This window comes from Cadophora gregata, assembly GCF_030347475.1.
Source record: "Cadophora gregata isolate MNR1 chromosome Unknown scaffold_8, whole genome shotgun sequence".
Lineage (NCBI taxonomy): Eukaryota > Fungi > Ascomycota > Leotiomycetes > Helotiales > Ploettnerulaceae > Cadophora > Cadophora gregata.
In genome coordinates this window covers 1,453,115-1,466,301 of record NW_026695931.1, presented here as the reverse complement: position 1 = coordinate 1,466,301, position 13,187 = coordinate 1,453,115, and the positions used below count along the sequence as shown (strand labels likewise).

Genomic DNA, 13,187 nt, shown 5'->3' with positions numbered 1-13,187 from the left:
GCTCCCTCTCTCATTCGCCCTCCCCCCGTTGAAACACGCCGTCACGTCAGAGAGGCAGAGGCACAGGAACGCAATACACAACTTTTCTCGACAGCGATGGCAGATCCAAGATACTACCCAGCCGCATCACCTATGACCTTCACGAAAACGAAGATGCCCTTCTCCTGGCCTTCGATACTGAATCCCATTCCTCGACGGTATCGCCGCCGGTTACGTTCCAAGTTTCGGTCTGCTCAGTCTCCCGCCTCCTCTATCGCCAGTATCCAGACTTCCTTCAACCCCGCAGATTCGATCAAGGCCCTCAGAGCTCACAGATGGTCATATTACGATGCGAAATATCTGATCCTGATCATCGTCAGTGTCTTTTCGCTCTCAATAAGTCAGGCACCCGGGCCGTTGGTCAAGACAGGCGCATCGGCTTTGCTCATGCTTGCTTTGCTCATGCCAATAACGAGACAATTCTTTTTGCCAGTGCTACCGATCTTCACATGGTTGCTCTTCTTCTTTAATGCCAGGTACGTGTTTTCACAGTATTTTAGATTTCGAGGTGGCTTTCTGGGCCGTGATCGACATCATCGATTTGCAGATCCTCGACGGCCAGTTCTGGACTTCACAACTGACTTGCTCCAGATTCATTCCATCAGAATACCGACCTCATATCTGGGTGAAGGTCTTACCTGCTCTCGAAAATATATTTTATGGTGCCAACATTAGCAATATCCTCTCGGCCCACAAGTTCGTAGTTTTGGATGTTCTGGCGTGGGTGCCATATGGGCTCTTACATTTTGGAGGACCATTTTTCTGGGCAGCCCTGATGTTCTTCTTTTCCGCTCCGGGAACACTTCCAGTCTTCGCACAGACATTCGGATACTTGAACATCGCGGGTGTAGCAATTCAACTTATCTTCCCATGCTCACCACCGTGGTACGAAAATCTTTATGGTCTCGCTCCAGCAAACTACTCGATTCCCGGATCACCCGCTGGTTTGGCTCGCGTCGACAAGCTCCTGGGCTTCGACATGTATACAACAAATTTCACTGCATCACCCTTAGTGTTTGGAGCTTTCCCATCCTTGCATTCTGGAAATGCAGTGTTGGAGGCTCTTTTCATGAGCCATTGCTTCCCCAAACTTAGACCTTTGGTGATTGGCTACGCAATGTGGATGTGGTGGGCTACAATGTACCTGTCACATCATTATGCCGTTGACTTGGTTGGAGGTGGATTCTTGGCTGCCATTGCATTCTATATTGCAAAGGCCAACTTCCTACCCCGGGTTCAAATGGACAAGGCGTGGAGATGGGATTACGACTACGTTGAGAAGGGAGAGGCACCTAGCGGAGCCTACGAATATGGCCTCTCGGTTCTGGACATCGACGATTTCCGCAACGACAGCAGCGACGAGTGGACCGTGGGCTCTTCATCTTCAATCTCCTCGGGCTCGAGGAGTCCAGTCGATGAAAGCCAATCTTCTTGGGAAGGCGAGACATTGGCATCCCAAGCATCAGATACGGAACTCAACGAAATCGCCATTAGATAAACTCAGACATCACACCCAAAGACTACGAAATCCTAATCCCTATTCGACAACATCCCCGGTCGATTTCTCCCTCATGATTTTACGGCATCAAATCCCGGCGTTTAGCATATGAGCGACTTCGCAACACCTTTTAATCTTTTCTCCACATTCCGCGACTCTCTGGACCTCTCAACCAATCCGACCTGTACATAATCTTCACCCCCCACCGTGTTGAGAGTTTCAATACCAAGAGATCCGGATTCCAGGAGCCTTTCGACATATATTTAATGATAATATGGCTACGATCATCCAAAAGTACACGAGCTGAGTCGATTCCGGCGCAGATGTTCGTAGCATCTTCACTTCTACATTCACTTCTTCTCCCGACCTCCTTTTGGAGCGCGAGCTTTTTGTTCGACTTTGTGTCAATAAATACCACCATCGCTAGAGTTACCGCCGCCTATTCTCTCACAGGGGATATTTAGATGAGAGGGTGTGCTGGGCTCGCCTTGTATGTTTTCTACGCTGCCGGAGCCCTGCACGGCTTTGAGGCAGAAAGAGAAAAGACTTTCGCTGAATATAGAATTTGGGCGTGGATTGTTTTCCCCCCGGGTGTTTTGGGTAAAGACTAGATCCCGGGATGGGATGGACTGTCGCTATAGACTTGTGTGTATTGTGTAGTGCTAGGGAGGTGCATGGACCGGTTTATGTGGATGGGTGGATGGGATTCGGGCCCATGGGAAACAGGAATTGGACTACAAAGTCTAGCAGTGGACAAACCGACAGTTACAGGCTTTGGAAGCGAGCAAGGCTGTAGTGCCGGAACCAAATAATGAAAGCAAGAAACCTTCACACCATTTTCCTCTGATCTGTTATTTTGGTCCCGGTGATTCGGTGATTGTGCAAGTCTCAATTACTCAGAAGTTCGTTTTGAAATGGCAAGAACGGCTAGGCAACTGCCAGGACTGAAACAAGCAAGAGCTTCCAAGCTATGCGCACTTCGCGACCTCTCAAGCATTTTAGTTCAGCTATATGCACAACTCTTTATTCCAGAAAGCCGATTTCAACAAATGCGGTGTGTCTGTCCTTCTCTTTCCTACTCACTTATTCAGTCATTCTCTTCCAACATCGTATTTTCAGCTGTCTCGTTGCGTTCGTGTCTGTCATACAGATCTTACTCGTAACCACCTCTTGAAGCACGGCAGACCCAAGCCTCCCCTTAGACTACTTTGTCGTGGTAATCAACAGATCTACCAGGACATCCAAGCTAATCAAGACATGAGGTTCAGGTATCTCTCTACCAATCAGACAGATTGTCAAGAGTAGGTAGCCAAGCACTCTCTGGGTCCACATGTACTGATGGTAATCAGTCATTCAGCAAAGCTGGCAAACGACCTCGGTGTCCAAGTCGAGCAGGCCCATCCATCTAGCTTGGACCAAAGTCCACATCCGTTATGGTGCCTGAATACTTTGCTTTCGACGTAACTTATCCGTATTCCAAATGCTCTCCCCTTTGTTCATCTTCTTAGTTTTGTGCTCAACTTGCGGCTTGTTTTCCTTCTGCTTGATAGCCATGCGTGCACCATCTAAGGCACTCTTGGGTGCGGCATCGTTCGCTGGATTCTTTCCGGTCTCAACTTTAGTCAGGCTCTCCCTTTTGCTCTCTTCTTGCGTTTTGACCTCTGTCTTATTTTCCTGTTGCATCCTTATACCTGCATCTTCCACGGATTTGCTTGTGGCTTGCATTGCGGAATCCATCGAAATAGCTTTGGTTTGCTGGGCCGGCTCTGTGTTTTCCGCAGACGCCCTGTACACAGACAGAATCTTGCTCTGCTGTTCTTGAAGCCTGCCTAGCTCTGCGAGGATCTTCTCACAGCTGTCGACTCTGGTTTTCTCTGTGTCACAAAAATTTGTCATCATAGCTAGGTCGTTCTCCATGTCGTGGAGCTGGCATTCAAGCTTCTCCCTCCGATATTGGAAGTTCTCCGATTCTTCTTGCAATCTGTTCTCCAAATCCTGCCTACCGGAAACTGACCTCTCCAAGTCCAGCTTTAGGTCGGATATCTCTTGCTCGAATCTTGATTCCGTAACTACCGACTGCTCAAGATATCCTTTCAGTTGTCGGGAGATGGTTCTCTCTGCATCTAACTTTTTATGCGTCAAATCCATCTCCTCAAGTATTCGCTGCAATTCAACCTTTAGCCAGTTGGCTTCGTCTCTGTACTGCCCTAACTTTTGTTGGATGTGCTGGTTCTGCTCTGTAAAGCCCGCAACCATGCTCTCCAGCCTCGCCCTGTCCGCGTTCGCTTTAGAGAGAGCCCCGGTTTTTTCAAGCAAGGTTTCGTTCAGCTTGGTAGCCTCCGCCTTTGACAGAGCTAGAGCTTCATCGCTCTTACTTCTCATCGCTCTTTCAAGCAGTAGTTGTTCGGCTTGCTCGGCAGTTTGGTTTTGCAGCCTTTGCCTCTCGTCTCGCACGCTTTGCACCATACGTTCGTGAAACATAATGTGCTCCTTGAGTTCGTGCTCTATCAAGAGCCCATGATCTTTTGATTCCTGTAGCGTTGCATCCTTCTCGTCAATTTTCCGACGAAGAACATCTCGCTCCTCTGTCATCGAAGCGGCTGTTATTTGTTGCTGCGTTGAATTTTCCCGAAGGTACGACCGCTCCCTCTCAGCGTCCATAAGTTCTTTAGCGAGGGACTGTAACTTTTCCTCCCGTTCTTCAAGGTCTTGCCGCTGCTTCTCAGTGAGAATGATAATTTCCTCGAGCTTCTGTTCGAGAGCCCTGTTCTCCACTTGCAATGATCGGAGCTGCTCATCTTTAGATGAGTTTCGTTCCTGTTCGGAGTTGCGGTATTGGTCAGCCATCTGAGTGACTGTCTCTAGTACAGCCATGAGTTCAGGTAGGGGGCTTTGAGTGCTGAGACCACCCTGTAAGCTACCTCCATTCGTTGCTGACCCACGGACACCGAGAGGCGACGGTGGGGGTATCCAGCTCTGTATAATTTCGTACCGATCATCTGACAACGACTCACCAAAGATGCTGCCGCTATATTGGGTGCCCAGACCTCCTTTGACAGTCGATGCATCTCCATTTACCACCGTACTGGCGCTGGACTTGAAGGTGTTGGCTGCATAGAGAAACTGTTCAAAGTTCTTGGTAGCTTCTGAAGAGCTGATGCCTAAGTCTTGTCGTTGGCGAAGACTCTGGGAGAGGTCCTGGATACCTGTCTCGATTGTGTCCAGCCTCTTCGACACTTCGACATCTGTATGATCTCGTCGCATTGCCGCGCACCTACACAGAAGTCAACGAGGCACCATCATACACGGCAATACAATACTTACGCGTTGATAGCGTTGAAAGCAATTGACAGAGCCCGCTCATAGCTCTGCACCTCGCTCTCGAACCCTTGAATATCCTTCTTGTTCATATTCAACCTAATTTGCTTCACTGGCCTCCGCATAAAGCCTTTACCCATACCATTCTCTGCTGATATCTTATCAAGCACCGACTCCAGCTTCTTCAATACCACCTCGCAGTTTCTCACACTGTCCTTGACGCATATCCATAGATTTCCGTCTGGGCCGGTCTGCGCTACTGCAACGAGAGGATTCTCAGACCAGGCTGTGCTCACATTCTTGAGGACTTGGGAGAGGGAATTCAGTCCGCGGTAGAGGTTCTGGACATTGGTATCTACGTCTCGGGTATCTGTAGTGAACTCGTAGACAGTTGTTGAAATCTAAAGATTCTAAGCGATCTCTCGTAGCATGAGGCTGTGGATTTTAACACAGAGACACAATAAGCGCGAGAATGAGACGGGGGACTAACCTTAATACATAATCTTCCCAGAGCCAGTGTTGAAGCAATTATGGAGAGGGGATCCATGTTGTTGCGTTCTCATACGAGCGCCGTTTGCAAAGGGAAAAAGATAAGAAGTGGAAGAGGAGACAGAGGATAATGAAGCGAGCCAGAAGCCATCTGAAGGTCGGTTTGACTTTGGGGCAAGGCTGCCTCCGAGGCGGAGTGCAATGGTATGAGGTTCAGCCCCAAGCCTCGTCTTGGCTGACTTGACCAACGAGCGGGAAGGAGGGTTGGAGGATATACAATCGGGAAAGTGATCTCTCACTCATACATGAGTGCCGAATAGCGTCGATACTTGATTCACTTGAGAAAACTCGCTTGAGTTTTTGTTGTGTAAACAACAACAGCGCAATGCAGCAGGGCAGTTGATGCGTGAAAGGCTTCAGGCCTTTCTGGCTTAACAGTGAACTGACATGAGGTCATGCTGTTTCTAAAAGCCAAACAGAAATCGACATGGATGGATGAAATGTATCGACTTAAAAAAATCTGGAGGCTCCAAAAACGGCGGATGCCAATCAAAGAGGCCCCTGACATAGGTATTTATTACCGAATAGCCATAACATGAGCAACAATGTACATCCAATCATAATGTATATCCAATCGAAACGCAACAATTCAGATTTCGGAAGAAAAGTCATCCAAATCAACCTTCAAACCACATAGTTGTACACTTCCCTTTTTGCTATTTTGTCCACCCGACTCACTTCGAGAGCCCACTCGGGTGCTAGAAGGCGTCCTTTCCTTTCGTCGATTCTCGTCGTCAAGGACAGTCAGGCAGCCCATTGATGTGAAATGGAAGTCCCATGTGCCGGCCAAGCCTCCACCAGTAACACCTTGGTACCAAACACACCACCACGAACACCACTATCACCACTAACTTGCTTTTTCCACTGCACTGCACCGCACTACACTCAAGCCTCCTTTCACTAAAACCATTCTTCTCTTCCCCCATCTTCTCGTCTACAGTACCGGCAGTCTGAACCCTTATCATCTCCCACCCCAGATATGGCACCATTCAGAAAGAAAAAAAAGTGGTCTGATCCTGACTCGGTGCTTTCATAATAGACGGAAACGGAACGGTAAGACGAAGACTGACCTGACCGACTTGACGTTTGTTGCACGTCGTATTTCGGCACAACGTGTACGCAACGTGCTAGGCATGTGTTGGACACGTGGATGGAGGTGGGTTTTCACAGGTGGTTGATGGGATGGGATGGGATGGGATGGGATGGGATGGGGAGAGGATCCCTCGGTAGGCTGGTGGGGATCGGCTGTTGGTGGGATGGAGGTGGTTTGGTTGGCTTGGCTGGGATGGCAAGGGAAGCGAGATTCGTGCATAGTGGTTGTAGTTGTAGGGCTGAGGAATAGATTGGGAGGGGGTGAAAAGGTAGGGTAGGGTAGGCAATTCTTTTGGACAATAATGAGATTTGGTAGATCCATCTCGTCTACGTTTGTTCCAACTTTGCCGAAAACCCTTGGTAGTAGAGGTAGGTAATACCCACACTGTGAGAGCACCCTCCTGTGATATCGCTATAGTAGATACGGCGGATTCAGCAGTCCCTATAAGCTGATTTCGTTATTTCTTTGAACAAAAAATGTTTCTGACCATCAGTCTTGCCTTGACGATATCTGCATTTTTCTAGGTAGCGTCAGGACGTTATATATTGTTGTTATCGGAGGCTATGCTACGAAATTGAGATACCACCAATGTGCAAGATAGTCATGACAATGAGCGATTCTAATGACCGGACAATTTTCGGGTTATCGAGCTCAGCGTCATCCTTCAACATCATCTGGGATTCTCAGTACCTCTAGATTTCCTGGTAGATTGAGGACATTGCGCAGTGATATTTGTCCCAATGGAATGGATATGTAACAATGTTAATTGGTCATTGTCTGAATAAATTTGAACATAGATTTTTGTAGCTCAGAATCATATTCTCTAAGCATCAGAGATCCAAAGGAACCGGGTGAAAAAGCTCACACTTCAATTGTCTTGTTGTATCCATTCATTCATATCTAGGTCTCGCTATGAAGTGTCATGCCTCATGATGTCCAGCCAAGTTAGCTACTCCATATCCATCAGCAGCGATGCCTGCTACATGGCAAAATCCCCAAATGAAATTCCCCGTAGGGCAGTAATCAGAAGTGAAGAAGAAAGAAGCAGAAGAGAAGCAAAGGAAATTCTCCAACCCCGCGCTCAAAAACCATATCATGTTCATTTCATGAATAGGGAAAATGTCAAATGGGCTTTTAACGAGTAGTAACCATCCGACTCCGAGTCATGCCAAAAGAGATTTTCGTTATCACCGACCGTGTAGCTTTGCGCTGCCTGCGCTCCATAAGCCTTTTGTCGTTTCGGCAATTTTCCTAGTCTGGGCTTCGATCTGTGCTTGGGTCTGGCCTTGGCCTGAATTCCGTTCCACGCCTCGCATGTGAGTGTCTGCGAAGTCGCCAGTTTGAGGTGCTGATGAGATTGGTCCTCCGGTCGAGTAGCCGGAGTCTTCTTGCATCTCGTCGCCTGGTCCCATGCCAACTCCAGAATCCTTTTGCCCAGCACGCCGTAGAGGTTGAGCTCCCTTGTCTGGGTCTGTTGATACTATCCCGTCCATCATACCGCTGACTCCCTGACCTTCCCTCAGCTTGTTAATTGCTCGAACAGTGTCGATAGCTGCGTGAAGAGTCCTTCTTGCGTTGAAATTCTTCTTCACCACCGGTAATAGGTCGCTGCCCTTTCCGTCCTTTCCAGCTTGTCCAGAAGATATGCCAGATACGAATGGATGTTGCAGCGCCTCGTGCGAAGTCATTCTTTGTGTCGGATCGATTGTCAAGCAGCGTTTGATAAACTCTCTCGCTTGCACGCTGACTCCTCTCCAGTATTCAATAGGTGTGAAGCTGTAGTCCGCAATCAAGATTGCCTGCATCTCCTCCAGGTTGGAATCACGATCGAAGGGGGTATAACCACATAGCAGGAAGTATGTAATCACACCAATAGCCCAGATATCCACTGGCTTGCCGTGGCCAGTCTTCTTAAAGATCTCAGGTGCCATATAGCCTGGCGTACCACATGTAGTGGTCAGGACGTGGAATTGTTCTTCATCCATTATTCTGCTAAGACCAAAATCTGCAATCAGCAAATCGGCATTGTCTTCTGGAGTTCGAAATAGAAGGTTCTCCGGCTTCAGATCTCGATGTACGATTCCGTGGTCATGTAAGTAGGCTACCGCAGATAGAGTTGCTCGGATCAGGTCCGCTGCATCGGATTCATAGTAAGAACCTTTGCGGCAGATTCGATCGAACAACTCGCCCCCAAGAGCAAGATCGGTGACGAGGTATAAGTTGTTGAGGGTCTCGAAATAGTCGACTAGAGTGAGGATATTTTGGTGGCCCATCGATACCCGTTTAAGGACTGCGATTTCGTTCCGTACCTATTGCAGAGTCAGTGCAGAACAACGAAGATGGTTGGATATGGGAGTAGAGTAGTACCATATGTTCTCGGCCTGCCATTAGCCTCTTGTTGATGACCTTCGCAGCATAGTATCTTCCTGTGTCAATATGTACACACTCCTTGACCACCGAGTATGACCCCGCGCCCAAGGTTTTTCCTGTCTTGTATCGACATGCTTGCACCGGAGGCTTGCTCTGCTGGCTCTCCTGGGGATTTGAATAGCTCATAGTGGTCATGCGAAATTTCTTGTTACGGGCGAGGCAGAGTGTGAGCTCGAGGGACGTCAGCCGCGATAAGGGCGCTTCGCAAGCTCGGAGCTGGTGAGGGGAAAAGTGAGACGATTTCGTGTGTTGAGCTCCCAGGAAAAGGAGAGTAACATAGACCGGGTCTGCGCGAGGCGACAATATATTGTTTGGCGGGCGTGCTGTTGACTTGTGCCGCTTTTGCTTATGAAGGGTGAGAGAACAAAGGATACCACGTCGATGTGGTCAAGTCCGTCTGTCGGTTCAGCTACTGTAGGCCAGGCTCTCAGCCGCTGCCGCTCCTCTATTGTTACTTCGTATATCGAAATAGGTTGGATGGAGGGGCATCGCGCGACTCTATTGGCCTATGGTCCCATTGGCCCGCTAAAGTATGGGGGACACTAAACCCTACAGGCACTTACCTAAGGTATCAATCACCCTAAGAGCAACAGGAGGGATTATTGAGTCCAGGTTCGTGCTCCTCTCCTCCACCTCTTCTTCTTCTTCTTCTTCTTCTTCTTCTTTCTGGCACAACTCTTGATATGATCATCCTCACCGGGTAAACTCCACGAAGCACCTCGCTTTCAGTTCGTCCACAGTTATTGCGTCGTTCCCGGTTATAATCTTTCGCTATGTACCTCCTGCGCATCTCTCTGTCTCTTCACACAAGCTATGGCCAACATCCGGCAAGGGCTGGCTGGCATGAGGCTGAGGCTGAGAAAGCAAGACGTCCCATACGAGCTCTCCCTGCGGCATTTCGCCGGTCACTCGATCAGTACAAGTACCTTCTCGGCATCGAGGAATGGGTCGGAGGCCTCGGGCTCGTCCCTGAGCTGTTCCCCAGAAAGCTTTGAACTGGCCAGCATCTCCTTGCAGTAATGCCTCACGTGATTATCCACTTTCCGCGCGGCATCACCGCGTTCATGCTCAATTATAGCTACACCCTGGGCACTTTTCTTCTTTTTCGCCGTTTGATCACCCAAACATCAATGCGAACGATAAAAAGGCCCATGAGACCGATGTGGCTCAGAACTTCATCAACTGGAAACGGTAAGTCTCATCCGAAGATTCGCGGCATGAGTCGTGTGCATTTGTCTGTTTGCTTTTCGCTTCTGCTTCCTTCATTTTCGCTGTCGCTCGGTCATCACTCTAATCTTTTCTTTGTGTATATCACGGTCGGTCGCTTTCGATTTGTTTTGTCTGAAGGAGAAGCATCAACATGGACGAACCCGGTCAGGGACAAGCAGGAAATGGCGGTGGGCAAGCAAGTCAGAATAATCAAGGGGCCACGACAACTTCGACACAATTCGAAGCGGCCACAGCTGCAGTGACTTCAGCAACTGCGACTTCTACTGCAACCGTATCTTCGTCATCATCCGGCGGGAACCAGACTATCATAATTGGAGCTGTCATTGGAGGACTGGGTGCTCTTGTGCTGCTGTGTCTGTTGGCATTATTTTGCATCCAGAAAAGAAAGAAGCGATTGGCAGTAAAGAAGGAGGGCGCTGAGCGAGTGACATATACGGGACTTAACTCGGCCTTCGCTGGTGTCCCATTTCGGAATTCCCAGCACAGCAGCCTTGCTCCAAAACCATTACTTCTATCGAGTTCGAAGATGGAGTATCCCGGTGCCCCTAGTCCAGGACAACAGACGAGTGAGACGGAAAGGTTTTTGTACAGCTCCAATCGAGAGTCTGACACACCACAGCACTCGCCCCAACAATCACCACATTCACCCTCACATCCATACTCAACTGCACATTCGCGCACACGCTCACCCACTCACTCGCGAACACATTCTCGGACACACTCGCGTGCAGAAAGCAATACATCTCCTTTGACTTTAAACGATCCTAGCGAAGCACATGTACTTCCCGACCACGTACCGTTCAGCCCAGAAGAACTCGAGCCGCCGATGTTCCCGACGCCACAACCGCGAGATACGATGGGCTTTCCCGTTGATTCTGCAGCAGTTCTCGAGGAGATCAGGCTACAGACTATGACACCAGTTCTCCTCTCACCAAAGCCGAGACATCCATTAGTGCATCAGGATTCATTGGAGCGAGTGGTTAGAGATGGTATGCTGTCTCCTAGCCCCGCGCCGAGCAACTCAGCACCTGGACGATTAAGAGTCATCAGCATGGATTATCCTCGAGAAAGTCCAGTCCTGGGTTTACAAAATCCAGTCATTATACAGAATCCCGCTATCACGTCCTTGGGTGGGGGACTGGGAAGGAACGAAAGTCAACGGACGGTTTCCTCAATAAGTACTATGGGGCCTATCATTGGAGACGACGCATTGGAAAGTCTGGGCATCGGAGCAATGCCACAACCGCTGAGGCTACGGCAAACATGATTCCTAGGAAGACATCAATGGCTATGGGCGGACGGCTAAGTGTGCTGAAGTTTGGGTGGGGCATAATGGATTAATCAGGCGTTCTGGGAGACTGTATCTAAATACCCTTTCATTTGTGAAGCACGGAAGCGTGTATAAATAGTAGGTGGAGTTACAGGTCATCTTGGTTTTGAGCTGTTATTGAGCGCCTGTATTGTCCATCCGAAGGTTAATAAAGTCATATGCCAGTGAGCTTTCATCTAGGAGTGATAAAATGAATATTCCGGCGACCCTGTAGTTTCCTGTTGTTTGATATGTGGCATGCGGATTATTATCCACCTTGCTCGGAGATCTGTGGTTTTTAAGCCGCCACATAAGGGGCAATTGTAGCTCCTCGTCTTCCAAAATGCTGTCATGTCCCTAGTGGAATCATCAACACCGCGGTATTCAATACGCTAAATCAAGCAGATAACGTCCATACTGCAGTCCACACCTACATTCCTGTCCACTGGTTTCCAATCAACCGATTTGCAACTCTCTCGACATAATGTCCGGTTGCTGTAATACCATCACTCAAATCCTCTCTGTTCACCCTCCCTGAGTTATACGCTCTACAAGCGTGATACCAGTTCCTATCCCACTTGTGAAAACATTGAATCAAGCCATCCCCAAACCTCGTCCCTTGAGCACCGTCCCGAATCATCCTCTCAACACTCCACTCCGGGTACCTCTCATCCCACTCCTGCCCATTATGCGCCTGCATCAATCCCGTATTCTCCACGAAATCTGGAGCAGGTGATAATGTCGTTGGGTTCCGGACATTGCCACCAGATTCTTGCATGATTATGCAGAGGATCACGCGAGCATCGACGCCGGACTCGTAGGCGACTATTGGAATCCATTTTTTGATGTAGAACACTTCTGAAGGACTCGAGTTCAGAAGCATGAGGCGCTCGTTGATAGATATGAGGTGCTCATAGGGTGCCCACGTATTCGGGTGGGGAAAGTTGTGCGTTGGACCAGAGAAGCAGGTGTAGCCTTCAATAGCAGGCCGTGGACGTGCTTTCTTGGAAATGTGATGCTGCTGCTGGTGGCGAGCGGGAGGTCCAGAGGGAATGTTAATGATTTGTCCGACTTGGAGAGACTCCGGGGCAATGCCGGGGTTGAGTGACTGAATGTGAGGGACATCTGTACCAAGGGTTTGGGCGATAGCGTTGAAAGTGTCGCCTGAATTGATAGTGTATGTTGAAGCAGGAAGCGGATTATAAGAATGTCCTCTTGAACCGGACAGTCCGGGGACGTTTACGACTTGACCGACCTGTAAAGATTCTGGCTTAACACCTGGATTGAGGTTTTGTATTGTCGAGACGTCAATTTCGAGTCTCTTCGCAATCTCGTGGAAAGTGTCACCAGACGCAATGGTGTACTTTCCGTTTCCAGGCATATTTGGGGCCTTCTTAGAGTTGAAATTTTCGAAACAACTCAATAATTCCGTATATCAGTAAGTAAATAGAAATAAATCAACTCTAAGGCTATATCAAAACGAACTCTGAGTTGTTGAAGAATGAATTGTGACTTCAAAATAGGTAAAGTTTCCTCGATGTTTGTAGAGCTCTCACTTACGTCTCCATGTGGCTTAGCACAGTGCTAAGCCACTTTCAGTCGCAGTCACGCTGGTTGACTTCATTCTTCTGAAACAAGCCGTTTCTCATCTAGAAGTCTCTCAAAGGGTCGATTCTATCTTCAAATTTGTGCATGCATAATGGCCTCGATCTTGTGAGACG

At 48.7% G+C, this 13,187-nt stretch overlaps 5 protein-coding genes across 5 annotated transcripts; 2 read left to right on the top strand and 3 right to left on the bottom strand.

Moving 5' to 3' along the window:
• Positions 1-96: 96 nt before the first annotated feature.
• Positions 97-1,537, top strand: IPC1 (Aureobasidin resistance protein Aur1; the record flags this gene model as incomplete). The annotated part of the gene is made up of 2 exons (XM_058507647.1): positions 97-515; positions 631-1,537. 2 exons carry the CDS (start codon positions 97-99, stop codon positions 1,535-1,537), a joined length of 1,326 nt encoding a protein of 441 aa, XP_058356817.1.
• Positions 1,538-2,968: 1,431 nt separating this feature from the next.
• On the bottom strand, positions 2,969-5,402 carry ONS95_013996 (uncharacterized protein; the record flags this gene model as incomplete). The annotated part of the gene is made up of 3 exons (XM_058507646.1): positions 2,969-4,811; positions 4,862-5,256; positions 5,346-5,402. The coding sequence occupies 3 exons, from the start codon at positions 5,400-5,402 to the stop codon at positions 2,969-2,971; spliced, it is 2,295 nt and encodes a 764-aa protein (XP_058356816.1).
• Positions 5,403-7,684: 2,282 nt separating this feature from the next.
• On the bottom strand, positions 7,685-9,585 carry ONS95_013995 (uncharacterized protein; the record flags this gene model as incomplete). Its single annotated transcript, XM_058507645.1, has 3 exons — positions 9,491-9,585; positions 8,865-9,425; positions 7,685-8,806 (listed from the first exon to the last, which is right to left on the bottom strand). Exons 2-3 carry the CDS (start codon positions 9,060-9,062, stop codon positions 7,685-7,687), a joined length of 1,320 nt encoding a protein of 439 aa, XP_058356815.1. The 5' UTR covers positions 9,063-9,425; positions 9,491-9,585.
• A 702-nt stretch (positions 9,586-10,287) lies between these two features.
• Positions 10,288-11,424, top strand: ONS95_013994 (uncharacterized protein; the record flags this gene model as incomplete). The annotated part of the gene is made up of 1 exon (XM_058507644.1): positions 10,288-11,424. One exon carries the CDS (start codon positions 10,288-10,290, stop codon positions 11,422-11,424), a length of 1,137 nt encoding a protein of 378 aa, XP_058356814.1.
• Positions 11,425-11,896: 472 nt separating this feature from the next.
• Positions 11,897-12,847, bottom strand: ONS95_013993 (uncharacterized protein; the record flags this gene model as incomplete). Its single annotated transcript, XM_058507643.1, has 1 exon — positions 11,897-12,847. The coding sequence occupies one exon, from the start codon at positions 12,845-12,847 to the stop codon at positions 11,897-11,899; it is 951 nt and encodes a 316-aa protein (XP_058356813.1).
• Positions 12,848-13,187: the final 340 nt, after the last annotated feature.